This window comes from Erythrolamprus reginae, chromosome 1 (assembly GCF_031021105.1).
Source record: "Erythrolamprus reginae isolate rEryReg1 chromosome 1, rEryReg1.hap1, whole genome shotgun sequence".
NCBI classification, from domain to species: domain Eukaryota; kingdom Metazoa; phylum Chordata; class Lepidosauria; order Squamata; family Dipsadidae; genus Erythrolamprus; species Erythrolamprus reginae.
Genome location: NC_091950.1, coordinates 127,954,747 through 127,982,557, shown reverse-complemented (window position 1 = coordinate 127,982,557; position 27,811 = coordinate 127,954,747). Strand labels below are relative to the sequence as shown.

Genomic DNA, 27,811 nt, shown 5'->3' with positions numbered 1-27,811 from the left:
CCAAATGTTATAAAACAAGTCAGGATAATTTCCACCGCTAATTCTGCAACCATATTACATTGTAATAATATTCATCTACCTTTGTGGGACTTAAAAATATGAAAGAAGAAAAAAATGCTCCCTGTCTGAACCAAATATACCTGAGCCAAAGCAGTTTATTTATTTATTTTGTTTGTTTATTTGTTTATTATGCTCAGTTCCCTACTATGTTGGCTTTTTGCAAGGCTTTATTTGTTTAATTTCTATGCCGCTCTTCTCCTGAGACTCAGAGTGGGTCAGGGTTCTGGCATGAGTATATCTGTCTAGTGATGCTGTGTTTCTGTTGAGTCTCGATGCAGTTTTATTTTTTGATCTGTTTGTTTGTTTTAATAAAATTCTGTTTGTTTTCTACCCAGACATTTTTGGATAATCATATGGGAAGGGATATGCATAGATAAACATTTTTACAACAGGTAATACTGAATTACAATGTATGCATGGGCAGGTTATTCAATCAATAATGAACCAGCCAATTATCAAGTGTTTCTACCACTAAAGGCTATATTAATAAAAAGATCTTAAGTACATTTCAATAGATACCTGTTTTTAATTTTTAATTATTTAAGATCTTTACTACTTCAAATTTGTTTGTAATGCAAAATGCTGTGAAGCTTTGTAATAAAAACATAGCAAGAATACACAGTAAGTTTCTTGTTCCAAAACAAGATATTTAATCACAAATATTTATTTCAGGATAGGTATTTTATATAGAATACAGGGAATATCTGTTTATGAGGATACATGTAAAAGAAATTTAAAAGTTAGGTTGTGGGTTTTTAGGATGGTCTTCATTAAATAACTGTAGCAGTAGGTGGTGTTATTGAGCACTATACTACTACAGAGCACTATACTACTACTACTTAAGAATTGTGCCATAAAGCAGGATCTTTAAAAATATGGCTGAGAAACTAGGTGAAAACCTAATATAATAAGGTAAAGCCTGAATCCTCCTATATAAAATCATTAACTCCCAATTTATATTAATATTTAATTAGTACTAACCATAGGTTGTCCTGGCTCAGAAAATTTCACTTTAATGTCTTGCAGGTGTTTTATAATAGGTTCATCATATTCCTAAAATGAATGGAAAATCTAAAATGAAATAGGTTACGTTTCAATAAAATAACATACTGTGTCTATGCAAATGTTCAGTTCTGATTTTTCCTTAACTCTTAAAATGCAAAAGACTAAAGAATTTGAGTTACTAGCATTCACATAGTAAAAAGGCATTTACAACATCTTTTGACATAAGCTGTTCTATATTCTAAATACTTCAATTGCTAAATGCTTTGGAAATGTTCTTAACATGAAAGCTGTTTTTGGTTCAGAGCACTTCCAAAATGCTCAAAACCGCCAGTTTGATGATGAAATATTTGAAATAAAATGTTCTACACAAAAGTACTGGTTGAAAGATGTTTTTTAGCAGTACTGTCAGCAAAACAATAGATACATTCTACCACATATTCATATATACTTTAAATGTTGTACCCTTACCCAAATGCTGAGACTGAATATGACAGTCAGAGATGACTCATATAAAAAAAATTGGCCCGGAAAATATTAGTAAAAAAGTAATTTATATAAGTAGTGCTTCTATTTAGGGAGATAAAACAAACCCAAACAAACATGGAGTTTGCATTATCACCCCCACCCCCAAATATCTAATTTATTCTAGAATAGAGGTTCCCATCCCCGGCTTGGTACCAGTTTGTTGCCTGTTAGAAACCAAGTCATACAGCTGGAGATGAGTGGCAGGCGAGCAAGTGGAACTGACACACACATACCACAGGGGCTGTGGAAAAATTGTCTTCCACAAAATCTGCTCCTGGTGCCATAAAGTTTGGGAACCGCTGCTCTAGAACAGGGGTAGGAAAAGTTGGATCTTCTATGACATGTGAACTTCAACTCCCAGAATTCCTGAGCTAGAATGACTGGCTCAGGAATTCTGGGAGTTGAAATTCACAAGTCATAGAAGAGCCAACTTTGCTTATCCCTGTTCTAGAACATAGAACCTTGATTGTATTTCTTGCTTCTAAGAGGGATAGATTGTAAAACTATATTTGGAAAAAACCTTTCCATAAAAATATTTACTAAAAATTTTATAAGCCTATTTCATATAATAATAGATAATATGCAAAATACAATATTGAACATTTTATTTCCATTTTTCTAAGTTTATAAAAGGGAATAATCAATGTAAAATTGTCGCCAAGTGCAAATAAATTTGATAGACTTGTTTGGATATTGAGGAAAATGTTGAAGTATTTTCAAAACTGAGCAATGTTCATTCTTATTCGCCATTAAAAGCAGATTGAAATGAAGACACTTCCTACTCTTAGGAAAAATACAATAGGTAGGCTCAGCGTGCAAGACACAAAATTTTACAGGCATTTAATGACTTGAAATTTACTGTGCCCTTGGAAAGAGTGTTTGATGTCCTGTAAAGAATTCCTAATTGTCAAAAAATACTGCACACGTAGCTTCCTGTCACATGATCATGGTTTGTTTGCCCGGCAACTGGTTCATACTTAACAGCTACTTGTCATGTGATCATGGTCATCATTTGCAATCTTCTCTGCTGGCCTTTCTAGAAAGTCAATAGGGAAGTGAGGAGATAAGACTGCAAACCACTACTGCTTGCCAAGAGAATATCCTCTCATCTCTGAGGGCTGGTTGAAAAGAGCTCCTTAGTGGTCTAGGTTTGCAACCGAAATCTAAGCAGGAACAGAGCTTAAAATCCTTCTCTCTTTGACTCCGCAGAACACTCTGCACAGGTAGAAAGAGAAGAACCCCAAGCTCCATGCATCTGAGCTGCTGAAATTCAAGCAAGCAGAGCTCAAAATCCTCTTCGCTCATCTACACGCTGCTCCACTGTCCAGAGGCAAGAAGAAAAGGATCTCAAGCTCCATGCCCACCTGAATTGCAGTCACTGACAAATGACATTTCCAAACAAGTAAACTCAAGAAAAATGCTTAAAATAAAAAATGTGACAATTTCCAGACAACATCCATTTAATAATGCATCTTGTACACCCTAATCAATATAGCCACTAAATTTGTTACCTGTACTAATTCACACAGCATATCTACATTTCTAAATATTGTGAACCAAAAATCTGGGATTCCTTTAGGATTTGTCTCTTCAGTTGCTCCTGTTTCTTTTTCTTCTATTACTACTTTATTTTTCAGGTCTCCCTAGAAGATACAGAAGAGTATTTATGAGCGTGAAATTTTTATGCAGAAACTCTTCCAAAATATTTTAAATTAGAAAAGATTTAGTCTTTCACATTTAAGAAGGGAAGCAGCAGATTTAACAAACAATATAACATAATTTTCTTTTAATATCACACTCAGGAAAATTCATGCTTCTTGGTTTGTAAGGTTAGTACATTTAACAAATTGAAAATATACAGAAAAGGTAGTTCTGTTCATTCCCCTATTTTTAAAGTCTCACCTTTCATATCACACAAACAAAAAGAAGTGTTTATTAAGTGTTTATTAAGAACAACACAAGGAATTATCATGTGGTGCTACTCTGGACACAAATGATGAACTTAACAGAAAAATGTTATCAATCCAGAGCTGTTTTTGCCTAGATAGGCCTTCAGAAATGCCTTGCCAGCTGCAGAAGAAATGGCATGGGGTGTGTGAGGCCTGGTTCCAACTATCTGAAGCTAAGTTGTAGTGCAGCTCCACTTCCGTTTCGTTTCTGAACTTCTGGTTGGCCCATTTTTCACTGTCCCCAGGCTTCAGAAGGCTTTCCTGAACCCTGGGGAGAGTGAAAAACAGCCCAACAGGCCTACCGGACGTTCTGAGGCTTCAGTGAGGCCTGTGCGCATGCGTGGGAGGCAGCGTAGTGTTGTGTGCGTGTGTGAGGGGTAGTGGTGTGTGTATGTGCGAATGCATGGGAGGAGGGCATTGCATAAAGGGTGTGAGTATGTGCACGCTAGTGTGCGTCTATCCTTTTGGCACCCGAGTCGAAAAAGATTTGCCATCACTGCTCTACTGGTTACTGGGCTCTTCCCGAAAGTCAGGGGCCCAGGAACTGCTACTTTTCTTCTCCTCATGTTTTTCTTAAAACCAGCTGGTAGAATTAGTTAAATTAGGCTCTTGTTGCTGAAAAGCAAATATTACTTTAATCTGGCTTTAGACTCAAGAGCTATGGCTTTGTCAAGTACTTCCTACTGCTCTTCGAGTTCCTATACATGTTTGGGATTGCCATATCTGTCTGCCTGTTTTTTCAATCACCCTCAAAGTTATATGCTATAAAATACTATAAAGCTATAAAAATGCTTCAAGTCTTACTTTCTAATTAGAAGAGGAAGACTTAATCATTTACTACCATGCTGAATGACTGGGAGTGGGAAATAAACCATATATGATGAGCATGATGTTCTAATCAGTTAAAACAAATATGGGTAATTTTGGTCACCCATTTTTTTGCAACTAACCATTTAGACATCTGGGTGAAGCAAAGGATAAAGGAAATTATTGATAAATAAGACAAAAAAGTATGTCAAAGTATCTTGCATTGAAGATGATTTTGCTACTGATTAAGAAACTTGCTTTAAGTGAGTAGCAGCATAAACATTTGGAGAAGAACAAAAACCAACAGAGAAAGGATTTGATAGTATTCTGAATCAGTAGATAATTGATTGCAAAAAAGTTACTTTTACATGCTGGAATTTTATCCTTGATATCAGTTGGTTATTTTATTATTTTATTACACACCATCCAAAGTTGCATAACTTGAATTACCTTATTTTCAGAGTATAAGATGCACCTTTTTACCACCACCCCCCCAAGAGGGTGAAAACTTGGGTGCGTCTTATACACCAAATGAAGCCCCACCCAGCCATCCCCCTACGAGTAATTTACTTCCTTGCAGCAATTTACCTCTTTGCAGCAAACAGCAGCAGAGCTTGATTAGCACAAGCCACTGATTATCTGCCTCCCGACACTCAGCTGATTGATTGAAGTTGCCGGCAAGTCCACCACGTGCTAAAATGAAAGTGACACTAAAAGTGCACGGAGGCAAATTGCAGGCAGGGAGAGGCAGCTGCTGAAACTGGCTGTTTGTTTTTTGCTGCAAGGATGTAAGTCAATAACTATAAATGCCTATAGAATGTTCAAATTATTAGACTTATTTCTTAAAGACTGTATTCTTCTTCTTCTAGATAACGTAACAAAATGAAGAAGCGTTTTAAAATAAATGCTTGATCTGAAAAGGCCCACTGCTATTGTATCTTCTTTTAAATAGCAGAGAGTACTTCCAGAAAACCACATCAATTTTAAAGATCTGTAAAAGTATAATCTGAAATGTCCTATTTTTGTATTAAGTATTACTATTAAGATGAGGCAGCCAAGTTAAACCCTGACTCGGTCATGTTTGGATTAGATCTATTGAAATAATTGGGAGGAGTTAGTGTGATTACATTTAAGAAAACTTTCTGGCATTAATATACTGTACTGCCATAATGTACATTTCTCAAATTCTTTGCAATTTCTATGGATCAGGCACACATGCACAGAGATACACAGCAAACAGTGTATCATCTGTGCTGTTTGCTGTTTGGCAAATTGCTAGGAGGCAGAAGCCTTTTTCACTTGTTTTCCTCTCCCAAAACCGGTTTTACACTCCAGTGCGTTATATACTCCAAAAATACGGCAGGTGGTCATGTAAACACTACAAATAAATCATTCTCTTTGTAATCAATATGTAGGATATATTCATGTATCATGAATTAAGATATAAATGGATGATTTACTGTGATGGGTGAACTTGGACGTGCTGATTTGGAATATGTAGGGAAATATTATATACAATCAAGTTACTACGATTTGTACACAAAGGATAGCTAACAAGATGAAACTATTTGATGTAACCCAAAACAGAGATGACAAGCAGGCAAAATAGCCTGTTTATTCTCATATCAGGTTTTACTGTAGCACTGGAATGGAACCCATCAGCAGAAAAGGCTGTCACAACAGGTTACGAACAGTGCAAATGGTACTATGTTAGAAAAATAAAATAAAATCAAAAACATCTGTTAACAAACTTCTTGAAAAAAACAGTTGCAATTCTGAAATTACAGAAAGGGAAATCCCCCCAAAAAACACTACCATGAAAGCTGGCATAAGCTTCTAATATACTCTGTAACAAAAATTAATTGTTCAGTAGAAAAGTTACTTTAAACACTTCAAAATATTTTAAAGTTTATTTATTTCCACTTACAGCTAGCTTCTCTTCATCTTCATTTTCACTGTGCCATTCTGCCTCTGCTTCAGTAGGTTCAGTATTACCAATGACAAAGTCCCTTCTCTGCACAAATTACACAAATTGTAGAAACATTATTCAACAGAGCCTAAGAATACTGCAGAAATCTGAAAACAATGATCTCTCAACTACATTTTAATGGATTAGTGGAGGTGTGAAAACATTTCAAGGTTATAACATTCTGACCTCACTGCTATAATCCATTGATGCATTAATGAATTGATCCAATCTTAAACAGGCTACAGGTAACCCTTGATTTATGATCACAATTGGGATTCAAATGTCTGTTCCTAAATGATGCAATAATGGAGAGTCGCACCTGTTTTATGACCTTTTTGCCAGGGTTATTAAGCTATCCACTTGGCTAAGTGAATCCAGCTTTCACATTGACTTTATTTGTTGGAAGCCACTGAGAAGGTCACAAATGATTACATAACCCCTGGAAACTGCAACAATTTTAGATACATGCTAGTGTCCAAGAGCCTGAATTTTGATCATGTGATTACAGGGATACCGCAGTCATACATCAGTTTTTTCAATTTGAAAAAAAAATGTAAATTTTTGTAAAAAATGTAAATTTGAGCGGTCATTAAATGGCTCTTCTTTAAGATGAAGACTACCTGTATTCTATCATTCTTGGAAGCAGTAAAACTCATGTTTTGCAGTTGTCCCAATTCTGCAAAAGTTAAATTTGTCAGTTCCAATAGTGGAACAAAGTAGGAAATGAGGCTGCAAAAAGTTCATTGCAAATTCAGAAATGATCATACTAAAATATTTCAGCCACTAAAAATCTTACATACGTCTATAAAGTAGTAAAAAGATCAGCTACTTAACACACAAAATGTTTCACTACACCTCTACAGTCCCAGTTTATTTCAAACAAAGTAAGCAGTACTTTCTTTAAAAGTGGTGTAGGATTTCTTGTACGGGGTAGGACTAGAACAGAGGTCCCCAAACGTTTGGACCTCAGGGACCACCAAGGTCATACTTTTAAACCCCGTGGACCACCAAATCCATAATTTTGAATCCTGCAGACTACTAATAGGATTTTTAAAAAGATAAATACATTTGTAAAATAATGATCAGAGAGCTTCCATTTTATTAATATGAAACCACCTATTTAACATAACAAAATCATAAATATTTATTTAATCATAACAAAATCTTTAAAGGTTGTTTAATTGTAACACAATTATTAAAGATAATGTAGTTATTACAAAATAATTGAAGCTAATTTGACGGTGGCTTGCTGATGTTGTTGGGAAAGTCAGTCACATATTCCAGAGCTGTAGTCCCTTCCCTTCCTTTCATCTTCCTGGACTGGATTAATTGCTCTCAGCCATATCTGGCCCAGGGGCCAAGATTTCTCCACAGACCACCAAAATGTTCTCACAGACCACCAGTGGTCCACAGATCACAGGTTGGTAACCAGTGGACTAGAAGACTTCTAAGGTTCCTTCCAACTCTTTTACTCTGTTTTGAACAAATTGTGGTTTATGAAGTACCACAAAAAAGTATTAAGGGAACACTATTGAACACTGTTACTGGTTATTTTTTTATTTATAGCTACATTAATATATCTAAATTTAAAACTATGCTGTATTTTTTTTATTTAAAAGACAAATTAAAGAACTGAGGACTATTATCACGTATTAGTTGAATAATGCTGTAATTCACAGTCCAGAAGATTCATGCATACCCATAATATGGTAAGAGAATGCCAATGCTCTAAATCAGAGGTCTTCAACTTGACAACTTTAAGACTTGTGGACTTCAACTCCTAGAATTCGGGTAGTTGAAGTCAACAAGTCTTAAAGTTGCCAAGTTTGGGGCCCCTGTTCTAAATAGCAATAGCATTTAAACCTATATACCGCGTCACAGTGCTTTACAACCCTCTCTACACGGTTTTATAGAGGATAAGCATATTGCCCCCAACAATCTGGGTCCTCATTTTACCCACCTCGGAAGGATGGAGGGCTGAGTCAACCTTGAGCCTACTGAGATTTGATCTGCCAAACTGCTGGCAGATGGTAATCAGCAGAAGTAGCTTGCAGTACTGCACCCTAACCTCTGCACCATTGAGGATTGTTTGCATGGCAAACAACCAAACACAGATATTGCAAAAGATATAGCCTTGAATTATATAAAAGTGATATGCTCTTGAAATTAAAATTTGAAGGGCAAAAATTTGTCTAGCACTGTCTAGTCTTTTCCCTCACCAGTATTTTTAATTTAAATGCTTACAAGCAAATTTAAGAGTTCAACTGATTCATTACCTTATCAAAAAGGGGTTGATAAAGAGCTGCATATTTTCTCTCTAAATCGTGAACTTCTTCATAGAATTTAGCTTCTATATGTGCACATTTCACCTGAAGCTGTTTCAAGGCATCAATTCTTCTTTTTACTGCTTTTGGTAAGCTGGTAATAAAAACAATTAATTTAAAAATAGCATCAAATATTTTCATCCAATATAAATAATTTTCTTTACATTTAAAATTCAGAGTAATTACTGCAGAAATATCTAAAGGAAACATACATTTTGTTGCCAAATGTGAAAAAATACACTGAAACAGAAGTTAAAAACCCAACATTTCTCTAAGCATTTATGTCATCTTGTAAATTTAAATGTTTGGCTCTTAAAAATACAAGGCCTTGTTCTAAATTTCTCAGTTGTGCTTCTTTGGAAAGGACCAAAGGAAAATAATAGTATTCAACTATCAAACCATTCTACAGGAATTTCATAGAAAATTAATATATTTCTTCGAACATTATTCTTTTTAGATAATTTCATTTATAAAATGAATTATAAAATGAATTTCAGAATTCTAGTTAATTTGCAACAAAGAGTACAGTGATCCCTCGATTTTCGCGGTCTCGATTTTCGTGAAACGCTATACCACGGTTTTTCAAAAAATAATAATTAAAAAATACTCCACGGTTTTTTTGCTATACCACGGTTTTTCCCACCCGATGACATCATACGTCATCACCAAGAGTCACTTCTCTGTCTCTTTTTCTTTCCTGTCATTCTCTGCTTCAATCATTTTCTCATTTCTCTTTTTTTCTCCCCTTTTTTCTATCATTTCTCTCTCTCTTCCTTCTACTCTTCTCTCTCTCTCTTTCTTCCTCTCTCTCACTGTCTTCCTTCCTTTCTCATCTTTCTCTCTCTCTCTCTTTGTCTATCTCTCCCCCTCTTGCTCTCGAGCGGCCGGGCGAGCGGCGGGCGAACGGCGGGCAGGCGGGTGCTGGGGGGACGGGGGCAGCCGACATTCAAAGCAATCTTTGTCGGCTTCCGCACTTTCGTCGCTCCCTGCCCTAATTTCAAGCCCAGCTCCTTGTGCTGCCTTGAAAAAGGGTGCGTGGGGGTAGTTTTTGGCTGTCCATAGCCAAAAATGGTGTTTTTACTTCCGCGCCGCTATATCGCGGAAAATCGATTTTCGTGGGAGGTCTTGGAACGTAACCCCCGCGGAAATCGAGGGATCACTGTATTTCAGTATTCAATATATTCAACAGTAGCGCTTCTTGACCTGTGGGTCACGACTCCTTTGGGAATCAAACAACCCTTTCACAGGGGTTGCCTAAGACAATCGGAAAACACATATTTCCAATGGTCTTAGGAACTAAGACACCATTCCTCTATCCGTCTCCAGGCGGGTCCACCCACATGCACTGCAAAAAATATATCTGTACTATGGGAACTTCTGAGCATGCGCAGAAGCTGAATTTCTGGCACTGTGCATGTGTTGCCATCTTGTTTTGGGGGGGGGTTGCAATTTTTTAAAAATTGGTTCTGCACATATGTGCATGCGCAAAGCGCCCATGCAGCCACAAAGTGCGGCCACACAATGCAGGAGGAAGTGAATAAGCAGTGAGGTAAGTTAGAACCCACCTCCAAGGTTCCTAATAATGGTTGGGGGTCACCACAACATGAGGAACTGTATTAAAGGGTCGCGGCGTGAGGAGGGTTGAGAACCACTGCCCAAAATCAATGTTTAACGGGGTTAATGTAAAGTAAAAGGGACAAATTGCAGCAATAAGGAATATCAAACTTAGAATACATGGAACTGTAACCTAGAAATAATTAAGAATAGTGTGCATATATCTGCTATTACTGGAGAATCTGCTTTCCTTAGCCTTAGGTTTTCATTGCTATATTAAGAGAATTATTATCCATCTGGACTTATTTTCAGGTCTGAGAAGTTTTTCATACTTACGTTTCAATATAGCTGGAAGGAGTGTGAGGTGCATTATCAAGTCGATCTTGTAAAGCTGCCAAGACTTGTGGGTTCTGCATTACTTGGTCTGCTAACTTTTCTGTAAAAGCAGTACATTACCTAAATTATAAACCTTTAATGAATGTTTAAGGCATAGGTCAACATAATATTAGAATACAAACAAATAAGTTCTGCTTTTAAGAAAACCTGCAGATCTAGTTAGTCTCTTGAACTTTCTTCTGAATATTTTCTTATAGCTTTGCTCTATGCTTCTAAATCATAGCTGCATCTTTTGCAGATGTAAAACTGCACAAATATAATTTTTTACATTTTAAATAACAAAGGGTTTCTCCTAAGAAGTAACAAAATATCACATTGTGTCTCCAACTTCCACCTTCCAGAAGTCTCTTCATACTACCTCTCTGCAAACAGTATACAGTATATCTCACTGCAGATGAATATGAGACTATGGCAAATTCAGTAAACTAGTACAGGCACATACCATATATAATCCCTCCCTACATCAGAACTTGGATTAGTATAACTTCTGGTAACCAAATAGTTATTCCCTTTCTTTACATTGTCTGAAATAAGTCTGAGTCATTTACCTTTTTTATCACCTGTGCCTTTAGCATTTTCCACAGAATCTGAGGCAGCATCTTCTGCCCTACTGTGAAAAATGTTTGAGACAATTAAGAACAGATAAAATCCAAATAAAGTTGTTAATCTTTAAAATATAAAAAATCATGTACCGTATAAGACACACCTTTTTTTCTCTCTAAAAGAGGGTGGAAAGGTTGGTGCACCTTATACACCGAACACCGCCATTTTTGGTGTTCTGAAGCCCTGCCCCTGCATCCCATTTTTGTGAAAATCGGGCAAGTTTTTGCCGTCTTCCAGCAGCACTCTGCAGGCTGGCCAAACCCTCTGTGCCCCCCCCCCCATTTTTCGCAAAAACTGGCCCAGGAGGACAAAAGGGGCAGCATACAAATCCAATAAATAAATAAATAACATATTTTTTTCCTTACACCGGTGTTTTATAATCCGAAAAATATGGTATATACTTGATTTCCCTGAGACAGTAATACACTATAACAAACATTTAATTTTTATGTGTCAATAATAACTACAGATGCCATATTAGAACTGGGAACAGTGTAGAGAGATTAAACCAAATATTCACATTTTCAAAGTTTCTTGAAAAAATAAGCTTCCACCAATAATATAACATTATTTCTAATTTTAAAAGAAGGTAAATATTTAAATTATGTAATTAAATAGCTGGCACAAAGCCAATGAACAGAGAGTAAACAGACCACTACTAGAAAATATAAACACTTTATGACTACATGATATGCTCTGGCAATTTCCTACAGCAGAGGTCCCCAACCGCCGGTCCGCGGACCGGGACCGGGCCGTTGGGGTTTTCCAGCCGGTCCACGGCGCCACTGCCCTCCCGGCAGAGGACATTATGCAGGACAGGGTGGTGCGTCGGGCAGGGCGGGGAGAATCAGGAGGCTCCTTTGGCGGCTGGGGGCTGCCTGGCTTTGTGATTTTGGCTGGGGGGGAGTTAGGAAGGTCCTACTTCTCCCCCCCCCCAGCCAAAAACTCAAAGCCTATCTGCTGGATACGGGCGATGAGTGGGACAGAGCGGCGCGGAAGCCTCTTGCAGCAGCTGCCACAGCCACCGGCTTCGGCGCCGCTCGTCCCGCTCATTCCCCGTGTCTGGCAGAAGCTGCTGCCCGAGTGCTCTTGGCTGGCGGGATTCAAAGTGCTGGGGTGGGGGGTGTCCTGACAGCCCCCCCACCCCAGTGCTTTGCCTCCCGCTGGGACACCCCCCACCCCAGCACTTTGAATCCCGCCGGCCAAGAGCACTCGGGCAGCAGCTTCTGCCAGACACGGACAATGAGCGGGACGAGCCGCGCCGAAGCCGGTGGCTGTGGCAGCTGCTACAAGAGGTTTCTGCACCGCTCATCCCACCCATTGCCCGTATCCAGCAGAAGCTGCTGCCCGAGTGCTCTTGGCCGGTGGGATTCAAAGTGCTGGGGTGGGGGGTGTCCCAGCGGGAGGCGAAGCACTGGGGTGGGGGGGCTGTCGGGACACCCCCCACCCCAGCACTTTGAATCCCGCCAGCCAAGAGCACTCGGACAGCAGCTTCTGCTGGATACGGGCGATGGGTGGGACGAGCAGCGCGGAAGCCGGTGGCTGTAGCAGCTGCTGCAAGAGGCTTCCGCGCCGGCTTCCACGCTGCTCGTCCCACCCATCGCCCGTATCCAGCAGAAGCTGCTGCCCGAGTGCTCTTGGCCGGTGGGATTCAAAGTGCTGGGGTGGGGGGTGTCCCAGCGGGAGGCGAAGCACTGGGGTGGGGGGGCTGTCGGGACACCCCCCACCCCAGCACTTTGAATCCCGCCAGCCAAGAGCACTCGGGCAGCAGCTTCTGCTGGATACGGGCGATGGGTGGGACGAGCAGCGCGGAAGCCGGTGGCTGTAGCAGCTGCTGCAAGAGGCTTCCGCGCCGCTCTGTCCCACTCATCGCCCGTATCCAGCAGATAGGCTTTGAATTTTTGGCTGGGGGGTGGAGAAGTAGGACCTTCCTAACCCCCCCCCAGCCAAAATCACAAAGCCAGGCAGCCCCCAGCCGCCAAAGGAGCCTCCTGATTCTCCCCGCCCTGTGGAGAAGTGTGGAGGGCTGCGTCACTAAGCTCCACCCCTCCATAACCCCACCCCCATATGACCAAAGCCCCCCCCCCAGGGCCGTGGAAAATTGGTGTAGCTTAAAGCCGGTCCCTGGTGCAAAAAAGGTTGGGGACCTCTGTCCTACAGCAACAAGATTTGCTTTCTACCACTGATTAGAAGTTTGAGTGCCCAAATATATTCACAAAACTACAAAATAAAAAGCATATTTAGAAAATAGTTTAAAACACTTTTAGAAAAACATGTTTCAAAATGCTAGCATTAAAAAAACTGCTAAAATATAGTAATTAATAACACTACCAAGGAAAGGACAGTCCTCTGCCCTAGTTTTCAACTTTGTTGGGCTAGAAGCTGAAGATAAACATCATCAAATAACCTTACAGTAAAGCCAAGTTGGACTGATAAAAAGCATTTCTTTAAATACTTCAGTACCAAGCAAATATAATTTTCAAAGATTAAGCTATTTGAATTGGACTCAAAGAAACTGTAGTATTAACATTCTTTCTAGACTGGCAAGGCGATCCAAACCAAGGATATTATAAAAATCATCACTATAGGACTTTAAACAATACCGCAGACAACAAAAGAAGCTGAAAAACTATTATAAATATGGCATACCAATGATTAATTGATTAATGATTAAGGCATCAGGCTAGAAAGCAACTAACTTCACGAAAACTAACTGGGTGACTTTGGACCAGCCACTCAGAGTTTTTATGTGGCAATTAGGAGAAAGAAGGTGTGTTGGATATATTCATTGCCTTGAGTTATAAAGGTAGGATACAAACAAACAAATATGGATGCAATTAGGAATCTACATTTGAAGTTTTCCTTTAAGATATGTACAGTGGGACCTTTAAAAGCATTTTCAACATTGAGTCTAACAGAACCTCTCATCTTGTCTCGATTAAGCATCAGTTCATTAGTTCTTCAGACTATTACTGAATTTATGCCTTGGATTAGCACTTCCTTAGCCTCTAGTGACCCAAATAAGCAGCTAAGCTTCATTTCAGATTCCCAGATAATATGTCCCAATAGCTTCATAGATTTAAAAAAATGAAATATTTTGGAAGACAAATGCTGAATTGAAATCTCCCTCAATCCTTGAAAGATACCTAGTAAATACTGTAAATACTATCCATCTCTACAAATAATCCCAATATGCTGGTCAGTATAATCAAGGCTATTTCAATGTTAACTTAGTCCTAAGGCAAAAGTAAAATAAGCTAACCTATTGCTTCCCAGTGATTCTGAAATTGAACACCCACAATTTATTTCATTTCTTTTATTAGGAAAAAAATTCAAATAGACCAAGATGAGAAATTTTTTCAAACAGATATATCCAGCTATAATAGCTAATAAAGGGTCTTTATCACTAATAGCCAATAGTTATATAAAAAGGTTAATTAAACTCAGGACTTTATCACATCAAGTGTGAGCAGATGATGCTTTAGATTTGCCTATTAAAAGAAATTAAACACCACTCAGTGATAGGAAGGTAACAAGACAGCAGTAAATGGTCTAAAAATAGTTGTGGCCCATCTTCTTGGCAAGTATAGTTAAAGTCATGTATTAAGTACAAGACAGTATTATTCTAATGCATACTACAATTTAAAAAGTGCTTTAGCACACGATCCCAATATAAGAGCAGAATAATTTAACTGAAAAACAATACCACTAAAAAGATTCAGAAGCAGACAAGCTGTAAAAGCAACATTGATCTACATTAAAAATCCTTTGACAATCAATATTTTATCATATTTCATTTTCAAACATATTTTCCATAAGAAAACCGTTTCCTTATACAAGAGTTTTTGAAACAGATGTTCAAGAGCTTACCTGTTTTCTGCCATCTGTAAGATCTTTTATCCACCTGTAACACAAAGCATGTAATTTAAAATATAAAATATGCAGAAAGTCAAATAAAAAGGATTATTATGCATTATCAATGTAATCCATTTTCAGTAGCAGAGATCTTCTTAGAGCAGGGAATATCAATCAGAAATTACCGGTAGCGTAGCCTAATACAAACTTTTCGTGGACTGCTCAAATGTCTATAATAAAGCATAAGGATAATGGACAAAAATCACCTAGACCTCTAACTTTCATGAAAAGTATTTCCATTGAATAGGAAGAATATGCCAGGAACATGCCCAGAGGTGGGCTACTAAGGTGAAACGGTGACGTGTGCTCGCACCCATGACTCTGAGTGCTAGCGGAGTCTAACTCAATTCTGCTACTTCATTTGTGCAGGCAGCAAAATCATGCGCGGAGATGCAGGTGCGCCTGTGTTTCGCCGTGGTTTTTTGTTTCCACATGTGCGCAGAAGCAATAAACCGCGCCAAAACAAGGGCGCCTCTCTGTCTCCACACGTGATTCTGCTACCTGTACAGGTGAAGTAGCAGAATTGAGTTGGACTCTGCTAGCACTCAGAGCCACAGGGGTGAGAACATGTCACCGGTCCACTTTAGCAGCCCACCTCTGAGCATGCCTATGTAGAAAAGGAGATTTAATTATTATTGTACATTACAAACAACCAATTTACATTATGGATCAGCACAATATTTTTATATTGCCTATTTTAATATAGAATATATCTGTATCAAAGGAAATTACAATGCAAATCTGAGCATCTATTTTAATTAAACATGGAGAATAAATAAATAAAAATATAAATTATTTAAAACAACAAACAGAACCCAAGACTGGATGCCAGAATATATTATTGACTATAAACATTAAAAAATCCATGTCTGAAAATGTAATCAGAATTGGATTATAAAATATAGTTTAGAATTACAACTTAATTAAAACAAAACTAAAGCACTTATCCCAAATAGCATTTTACTAAATGCTACTGAAATACAATCTTATTATGAAATGTTTATATATAAAATTATGAAGTATTATGAAATATTATTCATATTCAATTATTACTGCATAGAGTCCCTCTGAGGAAAATGAGTGATTAGGAAGTATGAAATGTAAATAACAGTATTAATATTTAATCTTTTTAACATTCAGGAATCTTTCTAACATTCTATTAACAATTATAAACTAAGTATCTTTTTTCACTGTACGTACATCATTCTTTGCAAAGAGCCAAGTTTCACTTCATTTACATAAGTGCTGTATATTTACAGCATTGAATTCCATTAGCCATCCATTACAGAATTTTTCCAGTTCACAACTGATCCTGGCTCATTTCACAATTACTTTTAGGCTTTAGGATTGGGGGTTTAAATCAGAGGATTATTTGAATTAAGGCTTTTAACTGCCATTTGATCAATTTTAAAGGAATAAAACATTCAACTATTTCTGAAGTGCTACCCTCAAAATTAATCATTTTTTCTCAGATATCATGATATTTTCTTTCAGCTTTTGTCTACAAAGACTGCACTGAAAAGTTACACTGACTTCCATTTAGTCTGTTTGTCTGTTACTAAAACCTTCTCTAACAACTCTTTAACACTCCTAAGCAGTTTTAGAGGAGTAACCTACAATATTGTATTGGCAAATACCATTTGGAAGGTGATTGACACCACTGTATAGACCTGTGAAGGTAATACTTTTTTGACTCAAGTGCCAAATGGGTGTATGTGCGAGGATAGTTTTATGGTATCCTAAAAACTTATTTCATTATTGTATACGCTTTTATGGATTATCATATGCATTCATACAATCTATTTGAGTTGGTATTCGGAATTTCATCTAACAAATGCCTATATTTTGGAAGTGTGGCAGTACAATGAAATATTTGTTATAACTACACCTAAATATCAGGATTTGCATATTGCTAAGTCTATTTTATGCCATTATTTTGGTTTACTGCTTACAGTGTCCACCTAGAAGTTTCTGGGATGCTCAGAAGCAGGAGGGTAAGATATACCCTTCTCTTACCACTGTTTTTCTGACATTAGTGTTGGATGCATGCTATTCCCAGCTGGGAAGTAAGTTGTTTTCAAGACAGAGAATCCTATTTGCCATACTTTTTTCCAAGACTCTTTTAAAGTCGTCACATCTTGTGGTACTGTATTCCATACTTCAGTTATGCATTCTACATATACAGGTAGTCTTTGACTTACAATAACAGACGCCAACATTTATTGCTAAATGAAACATTTAAGTGAGTTTTGTCTCATTTTTGACTTATCTTGCCACAGTTAAGTGAATTACTGCACATGTTAAGTTAGTAACACGGTTAAGTGAATCAGGTTTCCCTATTGACTCTGCTTGTCAGAATGTTGCCAAAAGATGACATCACTCTGGGACATTGCAACTGTCATAAATATGAGTCAATTGCCAAGCCTCTGCATTTTAATCAGGTGAGCCTGGGGACGCTGCAAGGGTTGCAAGTGTGAAAAATGATCCTACGTCACTTTTTCAGTGCTGTTGTAACTTTGAACTGTCGCTAAATGAACTGCTGCAAGTCAAGGACTACCTGTATTACCTTAAAATTCTGTGGAGCTTTCATTTTTTACAAAAATAGATGTGATCAGGTGCGCATTAACTTTACATTACTACACTTCCAAAAATAATGTAGAGAAATGTTATAAACGAGCTCTTGTTCAGTTTATGGTTATGGTTAGGATGGTGATGAAAAAATAATTTTATGACCAATCCTTGCATTTATGACCCTCACCGATCTATAAAGTAAAGATGAAGAAAAATCATAAGCCCAGATGAGGTTTCACTTAGTGAAGGCTTGGCTTAAAACTTTGTTGCTGGCCCAATTATAATAATTAAACATGGACTACTTGCACAGCACTGCAAGAGTATCACAAAACAGGAACAGAGGGGTAAAGGTAGTAATAGAAAGTTGGTGTTCCTAGGAATGTAACTCAAGGTGTCAAAGAAAATAAAATAGTATCAAAGTTATAATTTCTGCATTAGAGAATTTCAGATTGTATGGCAAGATTTCCTCCGCACAGATGAATTTAATTTTAGCTAATTACTTTTATGCCATTTTATTATGTTGCGCGAACTTCTTACACTGGTTCCTTTCAAACTTTGAAGGCAAGTAGGAGCAAATTAGCCGAGCTTACAAAATGTGCGGCTTTTACCAGAGTCACATCCTGGTGTTAAACTACTGTAGAAAATTATGGCTTCCGTTAGGGAGCTGAGCTATAAATCCACACAGGAAACAACGCGAGTGTGTTTTCAAGATCGGAGCAAAGGAAAGGGGGAAAAAACCCCGGGAGGAAAATCATGTCAGGTTAAAATATTAAAGGACCTACATGGGGGGGGGGGGGGGCTAGGGGGCAGACAAACCCTGGCGTATATTTTCAAGGGGGAAAATAAAGCATTCGTCCCATGTAGAAAGCATTATTAATTTAAAGGCAAACCTCTGGCTTGTATTTCTTCCGCATAAATCTTCGACCAGGTGGCCTACCCAGCTGAGCAAGAAAAGCACCAAACACATGGCCGAGAAACGGCAGAGCAGGAAGCGTAAAGCCGAAGGAAAAGGGACCGCCCCAAGAAGTGTAAACCAAGCCTCCCTTCTCCTCCTCCCACCCGCATGTGGCAACCTGGGCGAGAGTCACACTTTCCGGTCTTCTCCGCTTCTGCGGTCCGGAATGGACCCCACGGACGCTCCTTTAAAATGGTGCCCGGAGTAGGACCGGCCTGCGTCCACCCACTCCACCATTGACTACCCGGGCCTGGCACACGGCACGGGGGTGGCGGGGAGGGGGATGAGTGGCCGTCCTCCCTCCCGCCGGCCGTCGTCGTTATCGTCTTCCCCTCCTCCTCCAGGCGGCCAGCCTGACTACCTGCCGCTTTAAGCTTTAGCAAAAAATATAAAGGCCGCCGCCAGCACCGTCCTGCCCCAGCTCTTCTTCCTGCAGTCCCCGTCCCCTCTACCCCCTCACTCTCTCACCTGGTCCGGCCTCCGCGTCTCCTCACGCCCGAAACCCACCAAGCAAGCCAGGCGGATCCTTTCACAGACTCTCTCTCAGGGCTGCGCCGCCCCGAATAAGACTGCCTCCCATTGGCTAACGGCGAGGCACCCCTCCCTCCGCAGTAAAAGCCACCTCGATTGGGTGCAAGGTTAGCAGCCGCCGCCGCTCCACACGCGGGACATGTTGACTTTCCGGCAGACAGCGGATTAGCCAATTGCTGCGTCGGGAAAGTGGGAGGACGAAGCGGTGAGGGTAGTGAGAGCAGGGGGGACATGGCGCGAGAGAGCTGCCGCTCAAGGTGGGAGGGAAGCGCGCGCGCAACCCGCGCGGTATTTAGTTAAAGGTACAGCGTCTTTTTTTTCTTTTTAAAGAGCAACGGACGTCAGCTCGTGTTTTTTGGGAAAGCGAGGTTTGGTCGCTCTGAAGCCCAGCTGAGAACTTTTTGTTTGAGGGCTTTTATTTGGTGATGAGCATCCGCATCTCGAAAGTTAACCAGAAACACGCTACCATTACAGGGGTGTTAAATAGATAACGTCAATCGCCGTGCCTGAGGGGAGAGAGAGACAACTGCTCCCGGACTCTTCCAAAGGGACCCAGTGGAAACGCCTATTATTGGGAAGAAACAACCTTGTTTATAGGCTAAGGGTTTATAGCTGCCGTGGCAGAGGTCCCGCCTTTCCGTTCAGAGCGCTACCAAACAAAATAATAGCCAAGTCACCAGTCTGACACGCTCCAGATCTAGACGGGTTGGTTGAAGATGGTGATTTATGTGGCCCAGCTGGCAAAGTCTATTTTACAGAAACATCACAGACCATAAAATATATTATGTCCATTCCAGCAGGGGGGAAAGTAATTCTGTTAAAACGGGTTTGAGTGGCCAGCTTTTGCATAAATAGAGGACGGAAAGGACATTGCTGTATTTTTCTTCCCTCCTGGATGGAGGGAAATATGCGGGAATTTTTATCACCAATTATACCATCAGTGAAACGGAAGCTGCCGCTTTAACATTTCTGACGTATTGTTTAAGGAAAAGAAGGGCCTTTCTCTCCCATATAATAAGGCCCAAGCTGCAATTCTGCTTGCTTTAACTCTGAGGGAAACACTCTTAGGAGAGCCAGTTTGGTGTAGTAAATTAAGGTATCAGGCTAGAAACCTCCAGGGAGGCAGTGAGTTTTAATCCTGCCTTAGGCACAAAGTCAGCAGCTGGTGGGGTGACCTTGGACTAGTCATTCTTTCTCAGCCCCAAGAAGGAAGCAATGGCAAGCCACTTCTTAGCTATCACAGAAATAAATTAGTTGCTTTTCACTACTGTAGAGTAGGAAGTTGGACAAAGAATGATAAACAGGACTAGAACCCCCAGTTTACAGAGTTTGCTCATGCTGTGGGGGAGGGAAAGAGAAAACCAATCTATTATGCCTCCCCGGTTTCCTGTCTATAAACACATAATTTGCCTGAAGTAAAAAACAAAAACCCCTCAACAATGCAAAAGTATTCCTAGTATTTAATGTGTTCAATCCCTCTTTTACCAGCCTACAAACCAGACTTCAGGAATTACAAATCTTTAAAAGTAAAATATCCTTCAAATTGTTTTTGCTCACCTGTATGTTCCACCTGCATTGTTGTTTTGTTTTCATGAAACAGGGCAATCATGTATCCTTTCCTAGTTGCTTGAGATGTGCTGGCTGGCTTCTTCCTAAGGCAAGCAGCTCTGTGACATAGTCAGAAATGAACATTACTACGCTGATGTCACAAAGCAGGTGTTGACTGGAGAATAAAAGTTGTATCCATATACTGTATGTTGCAAGCAGAAGATTTAGGAAGAGTCTATCCTAAAGAGATGGGAGGAAAATCTAATTTTGCAATAAAAACAAAATTCCAAAGTAAACCCCAATAAACAGAAAATATTCACTTCCTTAGTGTTGCTGAATAGTAGATAAATTTAGTTCACAATTCAGAGTTTTTTCTCTTTCATTTTAATAATGTCATCCTGTCTTCACATATTGATTTCTCAACTAGCTCTGTTTTCTATAAAGGATCTGTTTCTTTTCCATCTCCTACAGGGCTACTGCATGCAAATGCCTAAAAAAAATTCAACACTAATGGTAGATTATTTACCTATGCTATCAAAACATGGGAACTTAATAAATTAACTGGTACATGGAAGTTGTTTATACCTTAGAACAGGGATGTCAAACTCATGTCAGTGTCATGTGATGTATTGCGACTTTTTCTCCTTCACTAAACTAGGCGTGGGCATGACCAGCATCTGGCCTGTGGCCTGCGAGTTTGACAACCCTGCCTTAGAAAGATTTATGCAATAATTTATTGAACTGGAAGCCCCTTTCTCCTTAAAAGAGGTTCCCAAGAGTCTCAAAACAGAAAGAATTTCACACAATATTTAAGAAAATGAAAAAAAATATATAGTTCCATAAACTAATTTAAATTGAACAAATACTAATAATTAAAAATGCTTGCCTTATATGTGATATTTAACTGCATTTCATGGGAATATTAATGCATTTGTATTAATATTTAGGTTTTCTCTTTCTAGTATGTTTTGAAGAGCAAAGACTAAGGGTTAGAGATGATGTAATATGAATGAAGTATCATATTATTTTTTGGCGGCAACAGTTAAAGTCTTTGCCGCCAAAAAAATAATGTGATACTTCATTTGCATCGCAATATGTAAGAAGCTGCCAAGAGACTCAGCCTTGTGGAATATGTTAAGGAAAATAAATAAAAATATCTGATTTTTTAAAAACACCTGTATTTATATTGTTTGACCCTCTCTGAAGACAATGTATATTTTTATACCATTTCAATAAACAATAAACATTTCCCCATTAAATAAAGGAGATGGCATTTATGAGTCCCTACAGGGGAAAGGTGAACTGAGGTTGACATGTTCAGAGGCTTGCAATGCAGAACATAAATGTCAGCAGAAAGCCCTGGGTTGTTAGTTATTTAGGAACAAGCAGTAGAGCTGAACCTACTGAGCACAGCTGAACACATATACTTACTGAACTACTGTTCTTTTAATACATGGAACTATTTTTGGTAGTACGGAAATTGTAGGTTATTGTAAGCTGGGGTGGATGACTTCACATATTTAGATCAAAAGTTTAAGCATTTAACATTTTAGTTAAATTCTGTATCAAAATTTTGCAATATGTAGTGACACAATAGAATTCCTCAAAATCTATTCTTGGAGATTATTGTTTTCCTAAAAACAGTTGCTGAAAGAGATATGTCTAAAATAATCTGCTGTAAGATATGATTCTGTGCAATATGGTCCATTCTCAGGTTAGAAGTGAAATTTATACATTTGAAGGTACAGTATTTAATTCATTTTGATTTGTTCTTTTGCTTTTCATTATATTGTATATTGGTTTTCCCCAGAAACAGTGTATCATCCTCTGAAGAAATATCAGGCCCTTTTATAGCAGACCACAAAGACTAAGTTTATAGATTTGCTATGATGTATTAAACACAGCAATAAGCTATCAAGCATTTTTTTTAGTTATTATTATTATTATTATTATTATTTATTGGATTTGTATGCCGCCCCTCTCCGCAGACTACATGTCTAAAACAAAACCCTGGGTAACTCACAACAAAACCAAGAACTATAAAATCATAAAATCTGAAACCATAAAATCAAAACAAAATTGGCAAGTCAATCATCCTCTTGGAATGCTTCATATCCAGTGAAGGGCTACCAAAATTTTTAATACCACACTGATGGCGTGGCTTATTATTATTATTATTTTATTATTATTTATTGGATTTGTATGCCGCCCCTCTCCGTGGACTCAGGGTGGCTAACAACAGTGATAAAAACAATATGTAGCAATCCAATAATAAAACAACTAAAAACCCTTATTATAAAAACCAGACATACATACTGACATACCATGCATAAACTGTAGAAGCCCAGGGGGAAAGAACATCTCAGTTCCCCCATGTCTGACGGCAGAGGTGGGTTTTAAGGAGCTTACGAAAGGCGAGGAGGGTGGGGGCAATTCTGATCTCTGGAGGGAGTTGGTTCCAGAGGGCCGGGGCCGCCAGAGAGAAGGCTCTTCCCCTGGGTCCCGCCAAACGACATTGTTCAGTTGGGGACCCAGAGAAGGCCCACTCTGTGGGACCTAATCGGTCGCTGGGATTCGTGCGGCAGAAGGCGGTCCCGGAAATAATCTGGTCCGGTGCCATGAAGGGCTTTATAGGTCATAACCAACACTTTGAATTGTGACCGGAAACTGATCGGCAACCAATGCAGACGCCCTGCATTTTCTTTCAACATCTTTCAGTGCAAATTGGGTGCTCTGGGGTGGAGCTCCATTTTTGCTACCCCACTGCATGCTCCCACCCCAGGTCCAGGCTGTAGCCCACCCCTATTCATATCCAACTCTAAATATTTTCATTGCCTGGGTAAAAAGCCATGTTTGATGGCCTTCTGAAAGACAGGGGTGGGGGGGGGGGGTGAATCACCAATATGGGCAATCATTGAAAAGGAATGCTTCCAGGTTCACAATAGGTGGCAATGTTTCAGGGATGGAACCGGGAACCTGAAGTGTGCTTATCTTATCTGACCTGGCTGCATTCTGGATGATTTGTAGCTTCTGAGAGGTCTTCAAGGGCAGCTCCATATAAAGCACATTGTAGTAATCCAAATGGGAAGTGACTAAGCATGAATTACTCTGAACAATTGGCGCACAAGGTGAAATGCCATTTTCTGCACATTTGTTACTACTGCAAAGTATTTAAATTACCTTAATTTAATATTGTATTAGAAGACTCCTAATGAGCAGGCAGCAAATAAGGTGGAACTTTTCAAGAATAAATGTAGATTTTGTTGAAATGTTGACTTAATTTGAAATCAGAATGACCTGTAAAATTTTATTGAGTTATAAAGTAACTTCAATAGGACCAAAACAATCTTAACACTTAGTAGAGTTGCGTGGGAATGTATTATGGGTTGGTCATAGGTTATTAACAACAATCTGAAAATTATGTACAAATGCTACAATTAGAGCAACAAAATAGATCTATGCTTCTCAGACTCAGACTTCTCAGTTTTTGCAATAATGTTTCAATTCCTTGCAACCTGCTCTTTAGCACTCTTGATTTCTACTTAATGATTTATTTTATTAATCAATTAATCTGCAATAATAGCTTAATGTTTCAGTATATTTTCTAGCATAATGAAGTTATCTTTTTCTAGCACACATATTTTGTGCATGTTTTCCTAAATATAAATCATTTTGTAGACATTTTCTCCATCTGAATGTGTTCTAATTCACAAATTTGTTTAGAAATAAGTGCATTTTCAGATTAAAACTAAATTAGGTTTTTGTTGGTTCTTAGTTATTTTTGATTGTGTTGTATTAAAATAAATTGATTTTATTATTGTAACAAAAATTTTATTGGCATCTGCAACTGGATTATATATGTCAGCACAGTATGACACGTGCAGAAACAACTTGTTACTTCCACTGATGTTACCCAACTTTTGCATTTCTTTAGAAAAAATGTCCAAATTTCAGTTTGCAGCTCCATTTTGATTCATTTGAAGAAATTCTTTGTACAGTTTTTCTTGTGCTTCATACATTTTCTTTAATTTCTTCACCTGTCCTTTGCTGAGTTCTTTGCCTTCCATATCATGGGTTGGAAGCCCCTAGAAAATATGAATTCAATGTAAATGAGTGAAGAGGTTCAGTTTCAAATACAGTGGTACCTCAGTACTTGAACGCTTCCTTTCTCGTACATTTCGGATACCGAACAAAATTTTCGGCAAAAATTTGCTTCGGTATCTGAACAAAAATTCGGATACCGAACAGCCACAGAAAATTTTGTTTATTATCCGAAATGAGGGGACGGGGTGAGAAGGAATGGGAGTCGGAATCCGACACGCCCATTCTGGCCGCCCACTAAACAGCCTCCCAGTCGTGCTCCAAGCTGTAGGGGGGGGGGCCTGCAATACCGGCAGTTTCGGGGGGGCTCCTTTCCTTTAAGCAGTTACACCAACTTTCTCTTTCCCGAGAGTAGCGACAGCAGCAGAGGCTTTCCTTAGAGTAGCAGCAGCGCCGGGAACGTGAGATGAGAAAGGGAAGCCTCTGACGTTCCCGGCGCTGCTGCTGCTCTAAGGAAAGCCTCTGCTGCCGTCGCTACTCTCGGGAAAGAGAAAGTTGGTGTAACTATTTAAAGGAAAGGAGCCCCCCCCCCCGAAACTGCCGGTATTGCAGCCGCCCCCCCACTCCCTACAGCTTGGAGCGGAAGGGTGTAGGAAGGGTGGGGCGGCTGCAATACCAGCAGTTTCGGGGGGGCTCCTTTCTTTTAAGCAGTTACACCAACTTTCTCTTTCCCGAGAGTAGCGACGGCAGCAGAGGCTTTCCTTAGAGCAGTGTTTTTCAACCAGTGTGCCGTGGCACACTAGTGTGCCGTGAGACATAGTCAGGTGTGCCATGGGGAAATTAAACATGGGTCCCCAAACTGCCATTCCTGCCAGGATCTCCCTTTTGTGTTCATCCAAACAGGCCCAGGTTTCACACTAAGTGAGTATAAATACATTTAGAAACTATATTATCAACTATATGTATAATATGTATTGTGTTAAAGTGTCATTTTGTGTCAATTTGGTTGGTGGTGTGCCCCAGAATTTTGTAAATGTAAAAAATGTGCCGCAGCTCAAAAAAGGTTGAAAATCACTGCCTTAGAGCAGCAGCAGCGCCAGGAACGTCAGAGGCTTCCCTTTCTCATCTCATGTTCCCGGCGCTGCTGCTGCTCTAAGGAAAGCCTCTGCTGCCGTTGCTACTCTCGGGAAAGAGAAAGTTGGTGTAACTGCTTAAAGGGAAGCCGAACCACTGAGGAAAGGAGCCCCCCCCCCCCGAAACTGCCCCCACCCTAACTACAGCTTGGAGTGCTTAGACCTCATATCTTTATCCCATAGGAAATAAAGGAAATAGGGGCTGGAAACCAATTAAACCCATTTCCATTATTTCCTATGGGATAAATTAATTCGGTACTCGACCAAATCGGTTCTCGACCACACTTTTGGAACGGATTATGGTCGAATACCGAGGTACCACTGTACTTATATAAATGAAATGATCACGGGGATGGCCTTGAACAAGCCACTTTTGGTCAGTCTTCACATATAGTGGATGATATTGGTGCTGTTATCTTACAAAATTGCTGCATTATAAGATTTATAAATAATTACATTTCTTAAGCACTTTAAACATTTGAAATAATTACAAGAATTGTTATCTTATTCTTATTACAGCATTTTACCAGGTTTCCCCCTCATTCCTAAATCCTCAATTAAGTGTTTGTGCTGGTTTTTTTAAAAAAGTTATAATATTCTTACATTTTCGTCAAATTTGGAATATTTGTCATGCTCAGATTTAAACATCTCTCCAGGTGGAACTTTCATTTTTGCAAGTTTTGCTGCCTGTAAAATAGATATTTTACAGATATTATACATAAGATATTATAATTCAGGAATAAATTAATAACATTACAGTCTTTGAATTATAACAATTGTAAAAACTCTTCAAGGTTACAATGGTATTGAAAAAACTAACATGACTAACCCTCACATTAAAGACCACCACAGTGTCCCTCTGGTCACGTGTTCAAAATTTGGGTGCTTGGCACAGCATGTATTTAATGACACTTGCTGTGTCCTGGGGTCACATGATCGCCATTTGCCCCCTTCCTATGGGCTTCCAACAATTAAAATCAATGGGGAAACCAGATTTACTTAATAACTATGTGATTTGTTTAACAACTGGTGATTTGCTTAACTGAGATCAAAAATATCATAAAATTAGGTGTGCCTCATTTAACATCTGCATCACTTAGCGATGGAAGTTCTGGTCCTAATTGTGGGGTATATAGGAGTACCTGTACCATTGCCACATTTTCTGTTGCTCACATTGTAATAAACATACCCAATCTTTGACTAAAAATAAACTTCGATTAAACTTCAAAAACTTCAGATAGAAATAGATGTTCATGTTAATATCACAAGCATGGTATCTGAAAGGCCAAAAGTTTTTACACTGTAGAATAAGTTGAACACTGAGAATAAAATTATCTTCAAAGTCTGTAGTAACTCTGATATCACTGCCTACCATTCTGTTCATGATATTTACCTCCTGTTCTTGTTTCTTCTTAGCTGCTTCTTGTTTTTTCTTCTTTTTTTCTTCTTCAATCTGGGCAAAACATAATAATGATTATTATTTTTTTAAAAGTACAGTATTAAAATCAGTACTGTATCAGTACCCGAGTCTGCGGAGAGGGGCGGCATACAAATCCAATAAGTAAGTAAGTAAGTAAGTAAGTAAGTAAGTATGCATATATTCCCCATCCTTCAAGTCTGGTTATTCTGCATCATTACAGCAGAGGGTATATTCATGAAGATAAGTTTATTTGCTCAATTAAAAAGTAACTTACTTACTTACTTACTTACTTACTTACTTACTTAATTTATTTGCATCTCCAAGAACTCAAAACACAATATACAGTACAAATATCTAAATCCAATTAATTTAGCTAATTAAATTTAAAAAAAACCCTAATAGCATTTAAAAACCATTCATTCCCATTCAGAAACAAACATACCTACACTCGTTGGCCAGGGGACTGGAGTCTAATGGCCCAAAACCTGGTGACACAAATTTATTT

At 38.9% G+C, this 27,811-nt stretch overlaps 2 protein-coding genes and 1 non-coding gene across 11 annotated transcripts in view; all 3 read right to left on the bottom strand.

Moving 5' to 3' along the window:
* NAP1L4 (nucleosome assembly protein 1 like 4) overlaps positions 1 to 19,262 on the bottom strand; it is a 44,110-nt gene extending 24,848 nt beyond the window's left edge. For 2 of the 7 annotated variants that reach the window (XM_070764732.1, XM_070764698.1), the window contains exons 1-8: positions 19,102 to 19,201; positions 15,063 to 15,096; positions 11,138 to 11,196; positions 10,530 to 10,629; positions 8,592 to 8,733; positions 6,274 to 6,360; positions 3,102 to 3,233; positions 1,042 to 1,113 (exon numbers count right to left, since the gene is read on the bottom strand). In XM_070764732.1, the coding sequence (XP_070620833.1) occupies positions 1,042 to 1,113; positions 3,102 to 3,233; positions 6,274 to 6,360; positions 8,592 to 8,733; positions 10,530 to 10,629; positions 11,138 to 11,196; positions 15,063 to 15,076 (606 nt within the window). In that variant the 5' untranslated portion in view covers positions 15,077 to 15,096; positions 19,102 to 19,201. The other 5 variants (XM_070764682.1, XM_070764715.1, XM_070764724.1 and 2 more) reach the window with 5 other exon arrangements.
* LOC139158219 (small nucleolar RNA SNORA54) lies at positions 5,916 to 6,045 on the bottom strand. The gene has a single exon (XR_011557620.1). It is a non-coding gene; the product is annotated as a small nucleolar RNA SNORA54 (small nucleolar RNA).
* A 5,259-nt stretch (positions 19,263 to 24,521) lies between the features above and the next one.
* The window catches only part of CARS1 (cysteinyl-tRNA synthetase 1), a 61,281-nt gene continuing 57,991 nt past the window's right edge, over positions 24,522 to 27,811 (bottom strand). For all 3 annotated transcript variants that reach the window (XM_070764605.1, XM_070764613.1, XM_070764621.1), the window contains 3 exons: positions 27,280 to 27,339; positions 26,490 to 26,573; positions 24,522 to 24,797 (listed from right to left, as the gene is read on the bottom strand). In XM_070764605.1, coding sequence (XP_070620706.1) covers positions 24,663 to 24,797; positions 26,490 to 26,573; positions 27,280 to 27,339 — 279 coding nt within the window. In that variant the 3' untranslated portion in view covers positions 24,522 to 24,662. The remainder of the gene's footprint in view (positions 24,798 to 26,489; positions 26,574 to 27,279; positions 27,340 to 27,811) is intronic.